General features: G+C 40.1%; 1 protein-coding gene across 3 annotated transcripts; it reads right to left on the reverse strand.

Annotated features, from left to right (window-relative positions):
• Positions 1 to 1,124: 1,124 nt before the first annotated feature.
• Positions 1,125 to 21,116, reverse strand: atxn1l (ataxin 1 like). Of its 3 annotated transcripts, none has more exons than XM_088334487.1 (3): positions 21,018 to 21,116; positions 12,764 to 13,905; positions 1,125 to 11,987 (listed from the first exon to the last, which is right to left on the reverse strand). In XM_088334487.1, exons 2-3 carry the CDS (start codon positions 13,781 to 13,783, stop codon positions 10,701 to 10,703), a joined length of 2,307 nt encoding a protein of 768 aa, XP_088190613.1. In that variant the 5' UTR covers positions 13,784 to 13,905; positions 21,018 to 21,116; the 3' UTR covers positions 1,125 to 10,700. The 3 variants fall into 3 exon arrangements, with proteins under 3 accessions (XP_088190613.1, XP_088190614.1, XP_088190615.1); XM_088334488.1 differs by lacking the exon at positions 21,018 to 21,116 and adding an exon at positions 20,754 to 20,940; XM_088334489.1 differs by lacking the exon at positions 21,018 to 21,116 and adding an exon at positions 20,360 to 20,453.
• Positions 21,117 to 23,713: the final 2,597 nt, after the last annotated feature.

The raw sequence follows: 23,713 nt of genomic DNA on the forward strand, positions 1-23,713 counted from the left end.
GATGCTACTGTGCGCATGCGTCTGCTGCCTCGGATTTCATGTGGTAGTTGTGTAGTGAACGGAAGTCCGTCTCTTTTTAGAGAAACGGCTTTTTCGGCTCAACTCATTAAAGAGAGCCGGCTCTAATACAGCTCACTTGCTTTGCATTTTATTACGAATTATTATGTTGTATTAATAAGTTAAGAAAAAAAGGAAGTATAAACGGAGAAAATGGAAAAAAAGACAGGTTTGTGGTTATCCCTTAAATCAGTATATTACCAACAATAATTTAATGCAGAAAATGAATTAATAATTTGAATACGAAAATGTATAATTCTAATTAATTATATTTGCATGTATTGTTTCCTTCTACAGTGAACGTCCAAGCTATAATTTTTGAACTTTTTTTATAATAAACCTCATTCATGTTGAGCAACTTAGTATCTCACAACAAAATGGTGTAAGATTCTTTTGTATTTTGTAAGGGTAAATACAACAGTTTGTAAGGGCATGGTGCCGTGGAGGTTCACATGTATGCAATGGGCTACGGAAATGTGTACTTGATTTGGGTCGCAGCTTGTCATAAGGGTGGGATGGTGGGTTCGGAAGTCAGACCAGTTAAGAACCAGCGCACTAGTTCTCAACTGGTCTGACTTCCGGACCCATCATCCCACTCGAGTGACAAACTGCGACCCAAATCAAGAAAAAAATCTTCCTTTAAAATTTGCTGAAAGAAAGGATTGTGCAGTTTGAATCAGATATATTGAATCAGATATATTGGAATATATTCAGATTAAAAAAACACAATCCAAACCAAAACAACTTCAAGTAATAATTTTCCTTTTAAAGCTCAATTAGCTGCATTTCCAATGGGATCCAAAGCGCTTCATTTTTGTGGCCATGCTCAACATGCATGAATAAAGAAGATAGAACAATAACCCTTAAAGAAGTTTGCGACCCACTATCGGGACTATTGGCATCATTTTAAAATGTTTCAACGTTCAATGAATCATCTTAAGGCCTCTGTTTTGGTTTTTACTTGGCCGATCCAGCCGTCCAAGGTTGACACCCCTGATATAAAAACGCTAGCATACGTAAAAAAAACTAATACATTCACAAAAATATGAACAGCACACAACTTTGATAATAGTTTATATTTTTATATATATATATGTATATATATATATATTATATCGTGTTGACTTAAGGTGTTGAATTCACTGTCTCCAAGTTAACTGTAACAATAAAAATACATTATCTTTGTGTCCAAAAAGTACATAAAATTCAATCAGCTCAAAGAAAAAAAACAACTCCATAAGTAGTTCACAGAGCGGTACAAATATACAGTACAAATGTAATTCATCCAATAAATGGGTACAAATCATAATAAAAAAGCAACAAAATAGAAATATTAATGCTTTGTTAAATTCAGGTAGGTGTAGGGTAGTTCTAAGGGTGCACTTTGGGTGGACAACTAGATAAGGCTTCTGATAAAGGATCAATACGTATTGGTTAGACCAGACAGACAGATATTAAAAGTCACTGTACAACAGTCTGACAACCTGGATTATACAGGAGGATTGAAAATTACATTTACATCTTTGCATATATTTTGCAGATTTAGGCATTTTGGAAAAAGAAAAACGCTTTGTTTTTCTCCTCACAACTTCACCTCACAACTTCACATACAAAGCAGTGTCATCCCTTGCCTTGCGTATAACAAAATAAAAATTTAAACAAACAAAAATCATCAAACTTGAAACAGTTTCACTTCCCCCCCCCCCCCCCCACAATTTGTCATACATGTTTAAAGTCATCACGGACACTGTCCTCATCCATCACCTAGGGGAAGTCGACACTCACTCACACACTCGTTGTATGAAGCAGACATTTAAGGCAACAAACAATCCTAGTTTCAAAGCTCGTGTGCTAAAACGGCACACGACTTCCGAAAGTCCGTGGCGTTTCGATTCCACTTTCAACTTAAGATCCATGTACTAGATAAACCAGTGATGTGCAGTCAGGTATGGCAGTTGAGGCACATTGACATATACAATTACAAATATGGTTGCATTTATTCAGTGTGAAAGGTCTTTTCTCATTTAACTTAGCAATTGGATTTTCTTTTTCAAAATCACTGAATTTTCACATTATAAATACGATTACAATGTAACGCATTACTGTGCTGAGCATCTGCAGAGTGAGGCACAAAGTTCTCTTGCCTCAAGACAGAGGGCGATAGAGAGCACAAGGAGCACACCTCAGTCCCAAACAATAGAATTAGTGAAAGATTAGTCAAACCATCCAGTATTTTCTTTCTCGATGCATGGACTGTTTTCATTATGTAGGGTTACTTATCTATTTTGGCTTTTATTCAAAGGACCAGTGCATAGACTTCATTTATAAGACAGTAAAACGTCTTTTTTTATGCTACAGTTTATACATTTTCTTGCTCTGCCAATCAAATGATGAATAAGATGTAGGTTAATTTTACTGTAAATCTGACTGTGCCTCACCAGACACCAACCTCACTGCGTGTCACTGAGTTACAGCATCTTTATCCTCACTAGTAGGATTATTTCATCACAATATTAGTACAAAAGTCAATTCAATTGTTTAACCGTAAGATCATTCTCATGTCCTCCGGACAGTGTATGATTCTATCGGTTAACATCTAAGGACTCACGAGTTGTACTAGCAGAAGCCAACCAGTGCATGGTTAAATCTCAATACAGTAGTTGAAATCACATAGTAGGGATGACCCAATCTTAAACCTAAATCTTAAATCAGTATCAACTCCAGATGAGTAATGAGTCCAAGGATCAGGTTTCTAGACGAAAAAAGATCGTATCATTAGCCTAGAACATCCTGTTGTGGATTTTGCCACTGCATACTAGTACATGGACCCTATCGTGGATGAGAAGGATCTACGCTGGAAAAAAATGGACGATACGCAACCTGCGATTTCCTGTGACTCTCCAAATTAAAGCGACAACACCGTCAAGAAGTGCAAGTACTCACAGCAAGATGCAGCCAGACATACATAGAAAATACTAGAGTGCCTCCCACTGGCAAAGAGGTAAATAAAAGGAATACAAAAAAAAGTATTAAAAAAAAATAAAAATAAAAAAAAAGGTAAAAGGCATACAGTAATATGATTAATACCTTGTGTTTGTTGGAACTCTAAGGGGTAAGGAATGTCCTTCTTCTTTGGAGGTGATTGATCATACTCATTTTGTTTGTATAATAGCCTGAAATCATGTTTACAGTCCCGTGAAAAGGGATTTCCCCCTTCCCGATGTCTGTTTTTTGCATATTTACCACTCACAAACATTTCAGATCATCAAACCAAAATGGTGATTCCATTTATTAAGGCGCTAAAAGAAGTAATACTTCGCTTCCTCTATGTGAAAAGGTAATTGCCCTCTGAACCTTATGGCAAATTGAGCTACTGTTGGTAGTGATAACAGAAATCAAATGCTTACGATGATTATGAATTAGTCTTTCACAATGCTGTGGAGTAAAATGATCTTCATAGCAAAATAGTTTAAAATATTGGAGGGTTTTCTAGCATTTTTGTCCTGTTTAATGTCACAATTGGATTTCAATCCGGACTTTGACTTGGCCACTCTAGGCCTTTTTTTAGCCATTCTGGGGTGGACTTGCTGGTGTGTTCTTGATTTATGTTCTGCTTCATGATCCAAGAGCAGCGCTTGAGTTTGAAGGCACGTGATAGGAGGACATTCTCCTTCAGAATCTTCTGGTAAACAACAAAATTAATTATTCCCTCAACCACAGCCAAGCAGCCCCAGACCTTTTACCATTCATGACTCCACCATTAGAAAAACACTGGCCAGAATTGGCATTCATGGGAGAGTTTCCTGGCTAAAACCACTGTTGTCACAAAAGAAAACCAAAAGTCATCTCACATTTGCCAAAAACAATCTTGAATATCCTCAAGACTTTTGGAGAAACATTCAAATTTTTCTAACATTTTGGAAGGTGTGCAGCCATTACATCTGGCGTAAAAAAAAAATGGCACAGCATTTGACAAAAAGAACATGATGCCAACAGTAAAGCATGGTGGTGGCTGTGACGAGGTCTGGGGGTGCTTTGCTGCCTAAGGACCTGGACAACTTGCTGTGGTTAACAGAATTATGATTTCTGGCGTTTACCAGAAGATCTTGAAGGAGAACCTCTGGTCCCTAAAATCTCAAATTCTCTTCGATCCTGCAAAAGGACAACGATACCGAAACACACCAGCAAATCAACTTCTGAATGGCTCCCAAAAAAAAAAAAAAAAAATTATGGAGAGGCCGAGTCAAAGTCCGAAATTAAATCCAATTGAGATGCTGTGGTGTGACCTTAAACATGCAGTTCATGCTAGAAAATTCTTCAATTTGGCAAATTAGACACAATTTAGCAAAGAAGAGTGGGCAAAAATTCCTCCACAGCATTGTGAAAGACTCACAAACAATTATCGTGAACATTTGAATTCTGTTATTGCTGCCAAAGGTGACCCAACTCGTCATTAGGTTTAGGCGGCAACTACTTTTTCCATATTGGGCCAGATCGGAATAGATTTTTTTGTGCCTCAATAAATTGAATCAACATTTCAAAACTGCATTTTGTATTTTTCTGTGATACTAAAATCAGTTGGATATGAAACTTCTTTGAGTGATACATGTGCAAAAAACAGAAATCAAGAAGGGGGCAAGGACTTTTTCATGACACTGTACCCTTAAATTGTATTTTTGATGGAAAAATAAAACAAATGGTCTTATCCTTTCCCTGTTTTCTCTGTACCGAGTACTGTAATGCGTTACTAATCAAATTTTGTAAATCAACTCTCGTTACATGGCGCGTTACTCCGCTACTTTCAGAAGCTTAGCATGGATTATAATGTGTTTTGTACTTTGACGATTACTCCTTCACTCATATAACGACATGTAACCCTCATTTTGCCAGCAACACGACACTGGATACAACATTCAAGGAGGGTGGGGCTGTTTTAATCAACCTACAAAATACAACTAAATGCAGTTAGAGTGGCTTCATCCTAACTGTAGAGGGCGTATACGTGTACTTTTTTCCTACTGATATTCTTCCTACCGTATATAATCATATCCAAGCTATATTAACAACTATAAAATAATATACTGAAATCAGGGGGCCAGTTTATAAGCGGATAATTGCTTGTGTGTCACCAGTAGCATTTAGTAACCACCGCTTGGGGAGGAGGCATGGCTTGTACAACAACAAAACCAATGAGGCAAACGTGAGTGCAAAATTTACTGTGGAAACGCGCTGATTTTTGGATTTTATCATTTGTTTATCGCAATACACCATACCCGAGGAAAGGAAGAAAATGTCTTGGACATTACCCAGAAATGGAGAAGGAGCTATTTCAGTGGTCTAAAGACAAAATGGATGTGGAGTGTCTCGTCTGCACAAGCCAAGAAATAGGTGTTGGTGTACACGTTTTTGTCTATTTCATTAGGAGACTATTTTTAAGCAGCTTTATGGGGTCGGCTTCAATGCAAGTATACACGGTAAATTGTAGCGAAAGAGGCTACTTTTGGGTGTCAGTACTCTGGAGGGTAACACAAAAACTTTTTAGATGAAATAACTAGCAATTACTTTTTTTCCCGCAGTAACACACTCAACATTGATTATCAGTAACCAAAGCCTGTTTATGGGTTTTACTTTTATAAACATGATCCGATACGACTGTGGCAATTATGCTATGGTAACAAGGGATTTTAGCCACCTATTTTTCCATGATTTAATCCAAAACTTAAAACAAAATCCTGACCAAAATAATTCAACAAAACTTGATCATGTGGGTACAATTGTTAAAGAGGTCAAACTAAGCTCAAGGTTTTAAGATGATATCTGAACATGTGAACAATTTCTGTGCCGTGACAAATTTCACCTGTAAATAGGAGCCTTTTACAAGGTTGGGAAACACTAATGCCATAATGCGGATTGTGTGTTAAAATTGCTGGCATTTTTCAAAAGGGTTCCTCAGAGGTTTTGTTAGTTTTGAGAATTGCATTTCAAGTGGGAGCACATATTCAACCAAACACTTACGGCTCCTGATTTACTTCTACGACAACAAGGAGAACAACGGCAAGCTAAAAATAGCCATATGGACTGAGCGGCTGCTTTTACTGCATAGAAAACGATGTCTAAAGATTGGCAGCCGTATTGCTAACAGCGTCAGAACATTTTATATGTGTTGGACCTCAAGTCTGGACACATCAATGATTGTAAAGTGGCAATATGAGAAGATGTACACAGAATTTTTAAAAACACTTTGCTTTCTAAAATCTTATTACTGATATTTGAAATAGGTATTCCCCCAGCAAATTATTTAATTTGCACCTCTACAGTGAAATATTGAATTACCTGTATGCAACAAATGCCTGACTATTTTTATACAATACACTGCTACAATCGTGGAACTAAGTGGGAACTTATGGGTACAACAGTCTACAGTATTCCCTTGCTGCATCACAGTTTACTTTTCGTGATTTCAATACTTTGCAAATTGTCAGCCTACATGGTGTCCTGCAGCAGACAAAACACAGCAAGTGCTATCACAGGAGCAGAGGGCTAGGTGTGTGTGTATTGCGTGGGCACAACTGAGTGCGCAACTGTGATAGGATAGTGTAGGCTGTTAGTTTAACAGCCGCAGCAGGCGGGCACACAAGTCTATGTGTCCACCTGCTCAAAAAAACTGCAAAGCATGGCTACGGATAGTACTTTAGTGGCTTGTTACATTGAAAATAATGATCAGATAAATTGGACTCTGAGAAAAGTTTGCGGAACGCACACAAATGTTGATCACCAGCGGGTGCTCTGTGGAATGTTATCGGGTTCGGGAAGAGACTGAGGCGGCGTCGGGAGAGGAAGCAATAGCGGTTCTGCAGGTCCGGCTTACTGCTCTGGCTACAAAACAAGACACCCTGGCGAGACTGTATCTCATTGCTTTTGTGCTCTGCCAATCAAATGACAAATCAGATGCAAGTTCATTTATTTGCAATCTGACTGAAAGATCTCGCATAACACTGCTCTAAAAACAATACAGGTATTTTATGGCCATTTTTCTCACCATATAGTTGTGATCGTTAGTTTAAGACACCTAATGTGCCCTGATTAGATGAATCGATTCATTTAAAAAGATGCTTGGGACCAAGGCAATTCTTTTCTATTAGCCCGGTAGAAAAGCTTTCCTCACATCCACATAGTTCCTTAGATCAAGATAGCGCCAATACAGTACTTTTTTCAGAAATAAATGTATATGTACCTACTAAGCTAAACTTCATTCCAATATGTTACCAAATCGTATATTTTAACATTAGACAGTACGCTGTCTAAGTCTTACTAATAAGGTTACTCGGCGCCAAATCACTGCTTTTCTAAATGAGTATGAGTATTTAAGACTCACTTTAATTACCTCAAAATAAACACTTAGCATTAAAATGATTCCAAAGCATTACTTTTTGGTAAGAGGTCAAATAAACACCTCCCATTTCTTAAAAAAATATGAGGGGGAACACTGTATTTCAAACAATTGGTCTCTTAAAATGCAATTGCTTAATATATGATGAATGTGTTCAGACTTAAGTGAAACCCGTAACATTTTTATTCAAACTTTGAGGACATTTTTGTTTCTGCTAGTCATAACTAAAAAGAGAGATGGCCTGACAGGAAATTATGCAAAACAAAAGCATGATATGAGACCAAAAGAACAAAAATACACCGTTTTGTTTTACTTTTTCAGTAGAAATGTGTACGCGCGTGTTGTGTGTTTTGTGTCTTCTAATTGCATGAGTCTTTAATAAGCGCAAAGAAACAGCAGTATTCTTTTGGGCTCATTTGTAAACGGATTCTTTTTTTGAACACTGTTTTTAAAAATTCCAAACTTATTTCCTTTGTGTGCTATGAGACAAAAGATTGGTGCCAGATAAGAAATATGAGGGGAATATACAACCAAACATTATACACACACACACACATTACATATATATATATATATATATATATATATATATACACACACACACACACACATACATACATACATACAGGGTTCGTTCACCTTTTTCATGGCCAATTTTAAGCTCTTTTTAAGGACTTTCAAAGCCAACTTTCCAATTTTTCCAGTAGCATTAAAAGAAAAAAATCTGGTGAGAATCATCTATTTTGCAAAGCCACAAATAACCTGCGATTTACATATGCATTTTTAATCTTGCGTGTGCATTTATCAAAACATGATTTTTAGATTTTGAGCAAATTGCAAATATATTTGTTTTTTTAGACAAATCTTTTCCCATACAGGTGTTGAGTAAAATTACAGTAATATGAATCTTACATTATCAGTTGTATTAAGTTTTACGAAATTACAATTTACCACTGAGAAACTCTACCTAAGTTTTTGCATGGCCCATAATTAATGTCCACAATTTATACGTAATCCTTGCATTTTACACAATTCATCATGCCCTGTTTAGGCGAAGCATGCACCTGTCTTTTTGGGCACAACCCTTTGGGACGCTTCATTGGACAATGCCGTAAAAACTAATGCCAGCTGCAGTTAATCATGAAAGATTAAGAAATGTAATGGTAAAATGAAGCAGCTTAGAGAGCAGTGTCGGCGTCATTTTTAAGCCGACTTGTTGAGAAATATGGCAAGGATTTTAAGCAATAACAAGCACTAAATGCAAAATTCAAGCACTTTTCAGTCCTTGAAAACAAAACGTTAGAATTCAAGCATTTTCAAGGATTTTCAGCACACGAACGAACCCTGTATGTAAATAAGTGTAAGGAAGATGGGAAATCAACATTTTGCAAAACAGGGTATGGGAATAGTGCAAGGGCCACAAACTACAGTTCTCATTGGCACTTTTTCAAGCTGGGGTGAGACAAGGTTCAAATATTTAGGGCAAAAGAAGATCTAATGATAGCCTTCCCATTGTGGGCTCTATTGCTTCCATTTTGGTGGATGGCCAGACTCAAAACAAAGGCTAATCTGATTCTCCGGGTCTAAATTCACACCTACTTCTGAGGTCTTTGAGGTACATCAAAGAGGTGATCGGGGGGCGGTGACTCAGTGATGATACTGGAATGAATAAAGCGCCGATTCCAGTTGGTTGCACTGGAGCAAATGCACACAGGCAAAATGCAGAGTGGACATAGACCATATGATTGATTCCTCACAAGTTAGATCGGAAAACGGGCAACTGGCCGCGCTTTGCGTTGGTCAACAGTCAGGAATGGATTCAAGATTAGATGGCTCCTAAAGCTGGACCGATTTGAGTGCATTCCAATCAAGACGCCAGGGGGCTTCCCGATTAGTTGGACCGCCGTTAAGGTAATGGCAACAGGGGGAGGAGAAATTGCTGTGTGCGAGGACCATTCCTGGAAATTACAGACTTCCCCCACAGGGTTTGCAACGCAGAGCCAGAACTAGATTCTTTTTTTTCTCTCTGTGCGATGTGCAAAAAAAATCTTCAACATTCTTAGGCTACATTCACACTCTCTTCTCCATTTGCAACAGGTCCATTGCAGTTGCTATTAGGGCTGAACGATTTAGGAAATTATTTAGATAAGATTTGATTTTCCCAGGTCAACTTATCATCGATTTAAGATCAATTAAATTAGTTTCGGTAAAAGGATGTTTAATGACGCTTTAAAGGGGCAGCGTTCAATAATCAGCGCCTCCTAGTGGCAAAACAACATAATTCATTAAGAAAATAAACAATACTGGTTTAGATAACAAGCAAAAATAGGTTAACTATCAAATAACCATACTTTTTTTTTCAAATACTTTTAGTTCAAGATATTGGCATTTACAGCTTTCGGTACGCTGACACGGACATAATTTTTCACCATGTTTTGGTCACTTTGAGTCAGTGTAGTTTGTTTATTCCTTTGCGTTTGCAGTTGCACCACACCATATAGCAACATCTAGTGGTCAAATAAAGCCCCCTAAAAACCTATACCAGGACAAAATGAAGGTTGAGTAGTCACCGGTCCATATGCCAAATATTGTCGCTGTCACAAGACAAGATCATAATTTGAAACGAATAAATATTGGGGGTCTGATTTAGTCCCTGAGTTGGACACCTGGATTCAAAATTTTAACATACTGCAAGGTTCACAATGTGAATAAAACATAAATTAAGATACCTTTTTTCCCTACATGACAGGATAATTTACAAATAAAAATGGTAACCTTCTAAAATGCTGCATTTTCAATGCTTTATGTTTATTGTTCTTTGTTCATTGTGAGGTATATTTTTGGTTGGTGTTCTGTATTTTTAACTATTTATTCCTATTTATTTTTTAAAAACAAAATCCCCTCTAATCTATTAATAATTTTAGTTTAGCGAAATCTTTTTAAAGTTGATCAGCTCTTTATACATATGAAGATTGAGGGAATTGGTGTATCCTTTACAAGTCATTGTGCTTATCCAATAAGTAGTATAAACGAGTCGAGGACAATGGGTTTTTTTCACCACACTGAATAAAATAGCATTATCTGACCATTGATCACTCTGATTGTCTGTTAGCAAATAAAAGTGTGAAGTAATTTTACACGCATTTCATCTAAGAAATCTTTGTCTTTGAAGACAAGTGAGCAAGTCAGGTCACGACTTTCTACATTATGATTTGATATATCGTTCAGCCCTAGTTGCTAACAAACGCCAAATCTACTTTCCCGCATTTGAACGTCCTTCGATGGATAGTTTGACCTCCTGCGGGATAAACGAGGGCCTGAGGTGTGCAGAGGCACTGATTTGTGGACATGGGCCGTGCTCTCCCTTCGTACTGTATCTTTGGAGGCCGGGTGAAGACCAGCGTCTCTGGGAAGTGCCCGTGAAGGCGTCCGTGTGCAATTGGTAACTCTGACTCCTGGTGTGCTCGCCTGAGGTCCGGCTCGATTTGTAGTGGGGCTCTGCACGGTGTGCGATGTCGTCCTTGTCCGTCGCATCTTTCTCGACCTCCCTCAGCCTGTCTCTATGAGCCCGCTCTGTCCTGAAATTAACCTGAGGACGGGAGTGCTGAGGGGCGGGCGGGCCCATGAGCTGGTGAGCGGGTTCGGTGTTGCTCAACATCCTTACCACATTCTGTTGTTGGGGGGGATGGTGTTGCGTAACCTTCTGTTGATGGAGCGCGATGGACACGCACACATCGCCAACTTGCATCTGATGACAAACTAGGCCGTAGAGTTGAGATGTGCGCTCGGGGCTGTACGACGACCAACCTTGGCCGAACACGAAAAAGGGGTGCTCTGGGGGTACGTCGATCGTGACTTTACTTTGTTGCTCCCCTACGGTAAAGTGCAGCGTCACTAGACCAGGCCTCTGCTGGCTGGCACGGATGTCCACAACCATGCTGGAGTCGATTTTCAGCCCTCCACTCAGCTCGGCGCTGCGTACAAAGTCCTGAGTCTGCAGATCCTCCACACGCTTCAGCTCTCCAGAGGCCAGCTGGATGATGGCGCCCTTCATGAAGTGTGATGGGTTACCGGCAGCTGGGCCGGGGATGTTGCTAGACGCCAAAGCCTGGGTGACCTCGGCAGGTAGCTGCTGCTGGGGTGTGACCGTCTCAGCCACAGCCCTCTCAGAGGGGAGCACTTGGCCTAAAGTCTCTTTAATGAAGGCCTTAGCAGAAGCATCATTAGCCTGCGCTGGGTAGTGTTGCTGAGGCTGTGTGTGATATTCCACGGGGACAAGCACCGGCTGCCCGTTGGCTAGCATGACAGCGTGAGCAGGCTGCCCGACTTCTTGTTGTTGCTCTCCTCCTAATTTCGCTTCTCCAAAGCTCAACGGTTGGACCACATACCCAGATCGGCCAGAAGCCTGAGCCAGATTTTCTCCGTGGGCGTCTCTGGCTCGCTGGACACTCTGGGAGAGATTCAAAGGGGCGAACGAGACCTCTTTACGTCCTCCGCTGATAACTTGGCTAGAGGCCAAGCTGCCAACTACCTGTTGCACCTGAAACAATAATCGACAAATGTAATAGCCATTAAAAAAATTAAAAAACAATATGTCCACACTTCAAGGCGCACCAGATTATTAGGTGCACCCCCAAAAAAATATTTTGTCATGCATTTTTTTATACAAAAGCTGCACTGAACTATTAGGCGCATGAAATTGAGAATATAGTAAGAGCATCCATGCATGCTGACCAAATCCGCAAAACATTGTATGAAAAGGGAATCAAACCAGAGTAGAGGATGCGAAAGCACCGACACTATCCCTAGACCACCAGTGGTACAAATGTCAAAGTTGATGAAATGAAAAGACTGTTTAACCTATCAGAATGCACTATGCAAATCAATGTTCCTGGCACTGCGAGTAAAAATATCATGATGATGAGATAAGATCTAAAGTCTTGTCATTTGTACCACTGTTGGTCTAGTGACAAAGTGTCAGCACTCTCACCGCCACTACTCAGGTTCAATTCCTGTTCCATAAAATGTTTTGCAATTTAGGGCAGCAATGTTCATTAATTTGATCAATTCCTTTGAACACATACATTTCCAATCTTTGCCGTATTCTACTGTATATAAAAGCGCACGGTGTTGCAAGGTGCGCTTTCAATTTTCAGGTGATTTTTTTTGTAGGTGTGCCTTATAGACTGTAAAATCTGGTAAATAAAACTTTATTTACTCAAATCCGATTCCATTTTTGTAATAGACATCTTGGTCCTCAAGCCAGAGCTTGTTCATTACTTTGATAGGGATATATTCATGTACTGGCCTACGTACCTCCAAATCACTGTCTGGAGTGCTGCGATGACAGGGTGGGCTGAGCTGGGGTTTCTGATTTGGCTCATTCGCCCGTGAGATGGCAGCTAACGGCTGCGTACGCGTGTTCTTGCCGGTGTATGTGGAGTCTAAAGTGAGCTCCCTGGCCCCTTGGTGCTTAGCGCCTCCATTGAGCTCTGGCTCCTTTTCCTGATGCACTTTGTGAGAGTCCTTACAGGCAGCGGATCGAGCTGAGGGATCCTGAGGGTGAAAGAAGATTGGCATGCCTCGTGAGCTGAGCTCTGCGGCAGACATAATGCCGACAGCACCGAGGTGCTGCTGGGTGGCCTGCTCCGAAGGCATCATCAGCGACACGCTAGCCGACGTTGAACCTTTGGCAAAGGTATGAGGAGCTACCTGAGCCTGCTGGGGCGGGGAGACAACGCCTTCTTGTATGACAGGTGGGTAAGGGACAAGGTGGGCCTGAGGGATGGTCGCTGAGGGGGAGATTAACGAACTGGGGACAAAGCCGGGGGGTAAAGCGTACGGTACCGCCGTATACGGGGAACTAACAAACTGGAGTGAGGAATGAGGGACTTGTGCGTAACCCATAGGATGATAAGGAAGTCCCGGATGCTGCAGTAGCGGCGAATGTACAGTGTAGGCTGGAGAAACGTGACTTAACACTGGATGATGATTGCTGGGCGAGTATGTAACAGACGGTAGGGCCACTTTGTAAAGCATACTGTATTGGTCGACAGGCACAGCTGAATTGCCCTCGGACGTGTCCACGCCATAGCGAAGTCCTGGCTGAGCTCGCAACCACTCCACGGATGGAGGGCCTCCCTGAGAGTCACTGTTGGCTGCACCCTTTAAGATAGAGCCTACTTTGTCCTCACCAACTGCACTGTTAGCCCCTGCTCCTCGTTCAACGGCAGACCCCACTGCCGGCACACCAAAGGTGCTGCCACAATTACTAACAGGGAGGTCTCTCTTTTTAGGAGGCAGACACTCCTGGTTGCGTTCCTGAGATGGCTTCATGGTGCCACCAGGACCAGGCTAGTGAATTCACAGAATGTTGCAGGAGCTGAACCTCGCAAGCCAGTTGGGTCGCACGGGCACCAGCTTTGAAATCCCCCAACTGACTTCCGCTGGGAGCACTCCTGGGGGAAAAATGTAAAAGAGATAAGATGGATACACAAATCATGTTTTATCCTGGCGGATGTTCGATAAATGGCAGCCTGAGATGACTTTATTAGGTTTGGAGGCTAGAATGAATCATTCGTGGTCAGTAAAGAATGATAATGATACAATGATGTCTATGTGGCGGCACTGGGACTGTTTATCTTCAAAGAATAAGACAAGACATCTAGACATCCTACACTAGTGCATGTAAAAAAAAAGTATTTTTTCCACATGTACATTATGAACAGGGTGGGATGAAAATGGACAATGTACAAAACGTAAGAATTATGATTACTCATTCAAAAAAATTGTGTTTAGTCGGGCTGAAACAATTATTCGACATTGTTGACAAAAATCGACAATAGAGATAGTAAACAATGTATGTTATTGTTGTCCATCATCAGCAGACACGTCTTTCCAACAGAGTGAGGCATCTCTATATGTATACTGGACTATCTCAGAAAATTAGAATATTGTGATAAAGTTCTTTATTTTCTGTAATGCAATTAAAAAAACAAAAATGTCATACATTCTGGATTCATTACACATCCACTGAACTATTTCAAGCCTTTTATTATTTTAATATTGCTGAATTTGGCTTACATCTTAAGAAAACTCAAAAATCCTATCTCAAAATATTAGAATATCATGAAAAAGTATACAAGTAGGCTATTCAACTAATCACCTGAATCATCTAATTAACTCGAAACACCTTGCGAGGGTTTCCTGAGCCTTAAAAACACTCAGCTTGGTTCAGTAAACTAAATCACAAGTATGGGGAAGACTGCTGATCTGACTGCTGTCCAGATGACCATCATTGATACCCTCCATCAGGAGGGTAAGACACAAAAAGAAATTTCTCAAAGAGCAGGCTGTTCACAGAGTGCAGTTTCAAAGCATATCCACAAAAAGTCTGTTGGAAGGGAAAAATGTGGCCGGAAACACTGCGCAACCAAGAGAGATGACCGCAGCCTTAACAAAATTGTGAAGAAGAGCCGCTTCCAGAATTTGGGGGAGCTTCAAAGACAGTGGGCTGAAGCTGGAGTCCAGGTATCAAAAGCCACAGTTCACAGACGTGTCCGGGAAATGGGCTACAATAGCCGTATTCCCATGGTCAAGCTACTTCTGAACTCAAGACAACGGAAGAAGCGTCTGACTTGGGCTATGGAGAAGAAGCACTGGACAGTTGCAGAGTGGTCCAAAGTCCTCTTTTCAGACGAAAGCAAGTTTTGCATTTCATTTGGAAGTCAAGGCCCCAGATTCTGGAGAAAGGCTTGAGAGGAGCAATATCCAAGTTGCTTGAAATCCAGTGTGAAGTTCCCACAGTCGGCAATGGTTTGGGGAGCCATGTCAGCTGCTGGTGTTGGTCCACTGTGTTTCATCAAGTCCAGAGTAAATGCAACTGTGTACCAAGAGATTTTAGAGCACTACATGCTTCCATCTGCTGAAAAGCTCTATGGAGATGAGGATTTCATTTTCCAGCATGATCTGGCACCTGCCCACAGTGCCAAAACCAGCAGTAACTGGTGCACTGACCATGGCATCACTGTCCTTGATTGGCCTGCTAATTCCCCTGACCTGAACCCCATCGATAATTTGTGGGGTATAGTTAAGAAGAAGATGAAAGACACCAGACCTACAAATGCAAATGAGCTGTAGGCCGCTATCGAAGCATCCTGGGCATCAATAACACCTCAGCAATGCCACAGGCTAATTGCCTCCATGCCACGCCGGATTGATGCAGTAATACGTGCAAAAGGATTCCTTACCAAGTACTGAGTGCATCAATGGACATTTTCAAATGTTTGATTTAGTTTTGCTGTTATAAAATTATTTTTTTACTTGGTCTGAGGAAGTATTCTAATATTTTGAGATAGGATTTTTGAGTTTTTTTCAGCTGTAAGCCAAAATCAGCAATATTCAAATAATAAAAGGCTTGAAATAGTTCAGTTGATGTGTAATGAATCCAGAATGTATGACATTTTTGTTTTTTTAATTGCATTACAGAAAATAAAGAACTTTATCACAATATTCTAATTTTCTGAGACAGTCCAGTATAATGTCTGTTAAGAACCGCGCATGTGCAGTATAGTCTTTAGCTTGACCAGTACATACAGAAATTGTGGCATCAACATCAACTAGCTATACAAAACCTTCTAAAGTTTTGGAACATTTTAGCCTGGATAACAGTGGATAAAAAGACTATTTACAAAGCATGTTAAATGCAAGTAACATTCAAGCCAATACGGTTTTGATGACGTGCTTTGTACATTCATACGAATATATTTTGGTATGAAAGATAGCTTGTGCATTATGCCAGACTGCGCCTGACAAACGTAATGGAAATTAAATGCATGCAGTACAAATAACAGACGTCAGTTGGTATAAACCATTTGATTTCTAAAATATTGAGTTAGGTGCTTTTCTTACAGACTTTGCGGTTGACCATTGAATGTACTTCACAAAATGGACATCAGATTAAGTTTATTTACTGTTCCTTGCTGCTAATGTACCTCTTCTTGGTTTTCAGTACAGGGATAAAAATGTTTACCTGATTTAAATGTATTATTTATTTACCTGACCATTGAAATGAACAGGGGTTTATCTATGCATTTATGTCTCTACTGACTGAGCACAGTGCCTAATTGGTTTTGGTTGGTGCATTTTTATTTCATTGTTGTACAAATCTGCAGTATGTACAATAAAAGATGCATTTTTCATTGTACTCATGTCCATGTGTTATCAATTCAACACAACACAAATTCGAGCTAAATTTAAAAAAATAAATAAATCTAAATAGTCGACCAGTCGTTTCAAAAGTTGGTGACTAGACAACTATTAATATAGTCATTAGGTACAGCCCTAGTGTATATTCAGCTACACCAAACTTGACTCTAATGTTATTTCAGAACCAGATAATTAAATAGTAATCAAATCTAAGTAAATCATGCAGTTATTGTACAATTCAAAGGGACACTGAAATGTTTGACCATTAGTTGCCGCTGTATTGAGTAGTACAAACAAAAATGAGTGTTACAAGTATGAAAAATATATACAGTGAGACCTCGCTACTTCGAGGTTCGACATTTGCGGATTCAGAGCTTCGCGGTCTGTAATGGTAATTTATTTATTTTTTTTTAAAGTGGGCGTCGCTACTTTTTGCGGGAATCCCCCTCGGCCGACGACCCTAGCACGGTGCGCCGTTCTCGTTTCCCGGTGTTGTGCCCAAATCCGACTCCCGTACAGAATCCTCCCCCCCACGCGTGAACGCGCATTCTGCTGCACTTCCGACAAAAGCGATCGTATTCTATACAATATGCTTATTGAAACCATAAAGCGAGCTAATTAAAGTATATAATAATGTGTTTATTTAAACAATAAAGCGCGATCGTATTCTACAAAATGCGTTTGTTAACGCGGATGAAAAAGTCACCAACGTCACGTCTCCCGCTCGGGCCGCGATGGCTCTACATGGCGCTACATGGCCCTCGATGGGGGGGAAAGGGGTAGGGTGGACCTGTGGGGGTTAGGGGGCGGTGAAGCGGAAGCCGCGTGGACCCAGCAGTGGCAGCCGTGGGCTACCAGTACACTCAGTACGGCCAGAGTAAGTCGAGGGCCTTCCCGGCTTAGCATGGCGCTCGTGGCGCACGTTAAAGCTCGTGTTTGCTGACGGGATCTCAAAGACTATTATGCATTACGACGGTGAAGCGGAAGCCGCACCAAAACCGCGCGCCGGTGTTGTGCCCAAATCAGACTCCAGTACAAAATCCTCCCCGCCCTTGCGTGAACGCGCATTCTGCTGCGCTTCCGACAGGCTGACGCGGTGTCGTGCGTATCGCGCCCGAAAGTACCCGCGCCGCGGGTTAGGGGCTCGCTCGCGAATAATAAGAATAAGCGGTGAAGATAATGAGATTAGATGAGATTTTTTTTTTCTTTTTGAAGGGGCGTCGCTACTTCGCAGATTTTCACTTTTTGCGGGTGGCTTTGCTCCCCATTAAACGGGTCTGAAAAATAATAATTAAAAAAAATAATAATAATAATATTTTTTTTTTTTTTGAAGGGGCGTTGCTACTTCGCAGATTATCCGTTTTTGCGGGTGGTTTTGGTCCCCATTAACAGGGTCTAAAAAAATAATAATTAAAAAAAAATTATATATATATATATATATATATATATATATAATTATTATTATTTATTTATTTTTTTTTGAAGGTGCGCCGCTACTTCGCGGATTTTCACTTATCGCGGGTGGTTTTGGTCCCCATTAACCGCGATAACCAAGGTCTTACTGTAATACATATACTTGAAGAACCCAAATTGCAGCATTTTAGTTCTCATTTACCCACCCAGCCTTGTAAAATTCTTTAGAATGTAAGCAAAAGGTTTTGGATTCTTTGGGTACCTGTAGCAGCAAGACAACGGACAATTGGGTCCACTACCTCTAGGTGAGACTCATGTTATGTAAATACAAATGTTTCGACCTAGAGCTACTGTGCTGATTTCTGTGTTTCTTAGGTTTTTATCACTCAAGGTTTAAAATCAAACTAATTTTAATATCACACTGAGACAACCCAAGGAAATACAAAATGCAAATCTTGGTAATGCATACTGTAACACATTATTAATGCAATGTTTTTACTCAACTGTTGTTATAATACGGTCCTCTACTTTTTAAAGAGAGATTTTGAAATGTAACGTCTTCTTCTCTTTTGCCGGTTCTCCCTCACTCACTGAGAACTTTACTACCATCAATCTGCCAAAAACAAAACTCTGATTACAACACCTACAAAGGGTGGGCATAATTAGATCCACCAACAAAATACAACTGAACACAGTTACCGTGGCGTAGAATTCTCCCTACCATATAAACTCACAACTAAGTCTTATTAACAACTAGAAAATAAAATACCGAAATCAGGGTTTTAGTTTATATGCGCATATTTGGGTGTGTGTCACCAGTAACAAATGGTAGGCAGCACGTGGCGAAGAAGCGTGGCTTGTAGCGGAAAATCGAAATTAATGGAGCAAACTTGAGCACCGAATTGATGGTTAAAATTGCTAAAATTGGGTCTTTTTATTTGTCAAATTATTAGGGTGGGCCTAATAATCATTAGGAGTGAGCACTTAAAAGTTTCAGCATTAGCCTTTGGGCACATGTTTATGTATATTATTATTGTATTGTTCAGCTGATTATTTGGGCAAATATTTTGTTGTTCCTGTTTGTTAATTAGTGGGTGTTGCCTTTTTTTGTGCTGTGCCCAAATATATTAATTAATTCATACATTATTTTTGCAATTTAAATGCCTAGAAAGAAGAAAAAGAAAAAAACCTCGGACATGAAATGGAGGAGGAAATCTTTTAGTGGTTTTAAGACGAAATGGATATGGAGTGTATTGGCAGTATTAGTTTGCAAGCTTTCAAGATGGCACAAGCCAATCAATATGAAGGGTTTATTGCTTCCACAGGTTAATGTACATGGTTTCCACAATTTTTCAATTATGTGGCTTTTAAGCAGCTTTAGAGGGTCGGCTTCAATGTGTGTATATACGGTAATTTGAAACTAAATAATTACTTTGAGAGTGACATGCTACATTCGGGTGTCATTAATCTGGGGGGTAATGAAATTACTTTTTAAATGAAGTAATTAGTAACTGTGACTATTATTTTTTTCAATAATGCCCCTAACACCAGCAAAAAGCAATAGTGAGACAATAGATTCTGCATAGGTGCCTCAGCCCCAAACAATAGAATTTGTTATAGTATTCGCAAGTTTACAGCAGGTCAAGCCATGCAGTAGGTTTTTTTTCTTGTTGCTTGGATTTGTTTTCATTATAGAGGCTTAGGCTACTTATACATTGACGCTTTTATACAAAAGCAGAAACTTCGTTTATAAGTTAAGGTAAGACAATACAAATATTTTTCTATGCTTAAGTTTGTGTATTGCTTCCTTGCTCTGGCAAATAAATCATGGATAAGATGCAGGTTCATTTATTTGTAACTCTTACTGTGTCTAACCAGACACAAACCTCAACATACATCACTGATGAATACTATATACAAAGTGTTGGTTGGTTGGTTTCCTTTACCACTAGGGTCTTGGGGCACCATTTCATGCAGTGTGTCTAGGGCGAGTACAGCCTGGTGGCGCTCATCCCTCCGGTGAACAAAGTCATCGTTGAAGCAAAGTGTGTCATCAAACATGCAAATTTAATTTGTCTAACTAGTGAGGACAAATATATTGAAAACCGCTCAAGGACTTCTGTTGTTTTACATTTGCTGGACCCTTAAGAACTCGTTTTTTATCTACACTGAAATAAATCCAAACATTTTCATTAAAATCAATTTCCAATCCTGAATACTAGAACACTTTGTTCTCTTAACCAAATTAAAAAGAATGACGCATTTTATAGTGCAATTGATTGGTTGGATTACTTTGGTGTGTCTAAGGCAAGTACAGCCTGGTGACGCCCATCCCTCTACAGGCCAACATATGTTTCCACCCGGTCTCAAACCGGGAACCTCTCGCATGTCGGGCAAATGTGCTAACCACTTAATGCGACAACAAAAGTGACATGTCATAGCTACGTATGTTACACGCAGACGCATCGTTTTCAATGAGAATGCCATTAAATGATAAGCGGCAGAATTCAAGAAGGGCACTACTTGGCCAGGAATTTGGTTACATGTCTAGAAAGGAAATAAAAGAAACTCAACGACATATTCGACGGGCTGTCTGGTTCTGACTCAAAACGTAGACGAGAAGAACTTGAACTCCGTTACACAGCAGACACCGGACACCGTTAACTATCATTGGTATTGTGCTTACTTTCTCAGAACATACGTGCTTAGCGTTATGTTGCATGCCATTTTTAGCAGATACGTGTCTTCGTGTTTAAAAAGCTGGTAGGCCTGTCCATTATTTGGCGTCATGTTCAAGTGGGCAGAGGTTCCGGCTCGTTAGCTACTCGGCTAACCATGTTAGCTCACTCAACTCCACACAAGCTCGATTCCTATCTCGTCACAAACGTCACGACAACGCGTACTTTGCACTTGTTAGGCACGGTTATGCAACTTATTAACTCGGGCTTACCTCCAATTGTCATCGCGGACGGACTTTGCTGAAGGGAGTGCAATTATGGAGATAAGATGGGTGATGTGAAACAAAAATCAAGGCTCATAAGTCGAGCCCATTTCGAAGGCCAGTGGAGGCGCTCGCGGATGACGTCACTGTATCGATTTAATCATTTTCCAAGATCATCCTGTTTTCTATACAGTTTTAACGGTTCTGTTTCACCCCCACAATTGAGTAGCAATCAAACCGTCGTAAATTGTTTTTCAGAAGGACGCACATGACATGACGTGATTCTTAGCTAGTTTTCGCTACATGTGGAAAGACCCCCGTTACTCGCGGGGGATGTTGACTGAGTCCACTTGTAAGCAGAGAAATTCCGTGAGTAATTACGACCACTCTAATGAGTTCGAAAAAAGGTGCCAGTTATTTTTTTAATCACAAAAAAATGTTTAATGATTTTGTCCATTTTTATCTTTTTAGTTTATTTTACTGGCACCGAAAAGAAAAGCCCTCCAATTGCGTTATCCTTGTTTAATGACAATAAAGGCAATTTATTCATTCATACCCTGTTTCCCATGGACAATTAAGGTTTCTTACCTCGGATCTAACTCAAAAGAAATGATTAAATTCCTATCGTTGTAATATTTGTAGTTATTCTGAATAAACAGGATTTATTTTGATTCAACATGCAGTGTCATTCAATGCCTTAACACCATACCTGTCAACCTGTACCCGCTTGCTGTATAAAGTATGTTTTTTATGCATTTTAAGACGTGTACGACGTACAAGAAAATCTGTATGTAAAAACGCAAATTTGTCACTTACGGGCTACCATCCGGTATACACAGACTATCACGAAACGGTAAATCAATCAAGTCAGTTCGCCGTGGTAGCCTCTATCCTTGGTCTTGTTTTTTTCGTTGCAAACGAAGCGAGCGTTTGATGCTACTGTGTGCATGCATCTGCTGCTGTGGTGCCTAATTTTGACTCCCCTGCAAAATCCTCCCCCCCTCGCGTGAATGCGCATTCTACTGCGCTTTCGACAATATATTATATAAGCTTATTATGTAGAATACGAAAATATGGTGTAAGATTTTTTTTTATTTTGTAAGGGAAAATACAACAGTTTGTAAGGGCATGGAGCCGTGGAGGTTGACAGGTATGTAACACTAACTTACTTGTCCGGACTTATAGCATTGTATTCCAACATTTGTCAATCTCAACAGAACATAACAGTATGACCAACAACTCCACATATGACACAATCTCCAATTTTCTTGAGAGAAAAACCAAAGTCATGTTTATTTGTATAGCACTTAATCACAGAGAGTCTCAAAGGGCTGCACAGACCACAAATTATTGCAAACTACAGACTATTATTACACCATCCTCTGATCTAAAACCTACATGAGGGCAAGGGAGATGTTGTTTGAAGTAACAACTACAAGACAAAGGGATTCACTCCAATGTTTGCTCATTTTAAAAAAGATTTCCCTTTTTTTGATGTATCACTGTTTGCTGCATTGATTTTGGTGCTGGAAGCTGACAACTAGACATTCTGTTAATACCTAAAGTCAATCTTGATGACCCTGCAACATCCATTGCAGCCTAAGTTGTCCTGGAAAGGGGATTACCTCATGTGCGCCCCCTTCTCAAGGTTTCATTTTACTCATCCCAAGGAGTTTTTTCTTGCCCTTATTTAGGTTTCAGATCAGGGGATGTTGCAATGGTGGTCTGTGCAGCCCCTTGATACTTTTTGTGATTAAGGGCTTTACAGTTAAACACAACTTGACTTAATTTGATGGAAATATACCATCAAAGGTATTTTGGAAAAAAAAAAAAAATATATATATATATATCTCATCTCATCAGCCGTACCGCTTTTCCTCATTAGGGTTGCGGGGGGGCTGGAGCCCATCCCAGCCATCTCCGGGCAGTGGGCAGGGGACACCCTGAACTGGTTGCCAGCCAATCGCAGGGCACACAGGGACAGACAACTCATTCGCTCATTCAAACCTAGGGACAATTTGGACTGGCCAATTCACCTGAAATGCATGTTTTTGGTCTGTGGGAGGAAACCGGAGTGCCCGGAGGAAACCCACGCAAGCACGGGGAGAACATACAAACTCCGCACAGGAAGTCTGGAGCTGGATTTGAACCCACGACAGGTTCCCATGACATGAACTGTGCCGCACAAGCGCTAACCACTGCGCTGCCGTGCTGCCTTATATATATATATATATATTTATATATATATATATATATATATATATATATATAATCTGTACAGTATATATATTATTGTATATTACAGTGGCTTGCGAAACTATTTGGCCCCCTTGAACTTTGTGACCTTTGGCAACATTTCAGACTTAAACCATAAAGATATAAAACTAATTTATTGTGAAGCATCAACTATAAGTGGGACACAATCATGAAGTGGAACACAATTGGATATTATAAACTTTTTTTCACAAATAAAAAACAAAAGTGGGTATGCAAAATTGTTCAGCACATTTACTTTCAGTGCAGAAAACTCTGTCCAGAAGTTCAGTGAGGATCTCTGAATGATTCAATGTTCATCTAAATGACTAACAATGATAAATAGAATCCACCTGTGTGTAAACAAGTATCTGTATGAATGCACCTGCACTGTGATCGTCTCAGAGGTCTGTTTAAAGCGTAGAGAGCATCATAAGGAACGAGGAACACAC

This window comes from Urocampus carinirostris, chromosome 4 (assembly GCF_059441175.1).
Source record: "Urocampus carinirostris isolate Australia breed hairy pipefish chromosome 4, RoL_Ucar_1.0, whole genome shotgun sequence".
NCBI lineage: Eukaryota > Metazoa > Chordata > Actinopteri > Syngnathiformes > Syngnathidae > Urocampus > Urocampus carinirostris.

Bases quoted from the DNA above. Each gene is read 5' to 3' on its own strand.
- atxn1l (XM_088334487.1), bottom strand. From the start codon at position 13,783: ATGAAGCCATCTCAGGAACGCAACCAGGAGTGTCTGCCTCCTAAAAAG. The intron at 11,988-12,763 runs GTACGTAGGCCA...TTATTGTTTCAG, and splicing joins CTCCAGACAGTGATTTGGAG to GTGCAACAGGTAGTTGGCAG.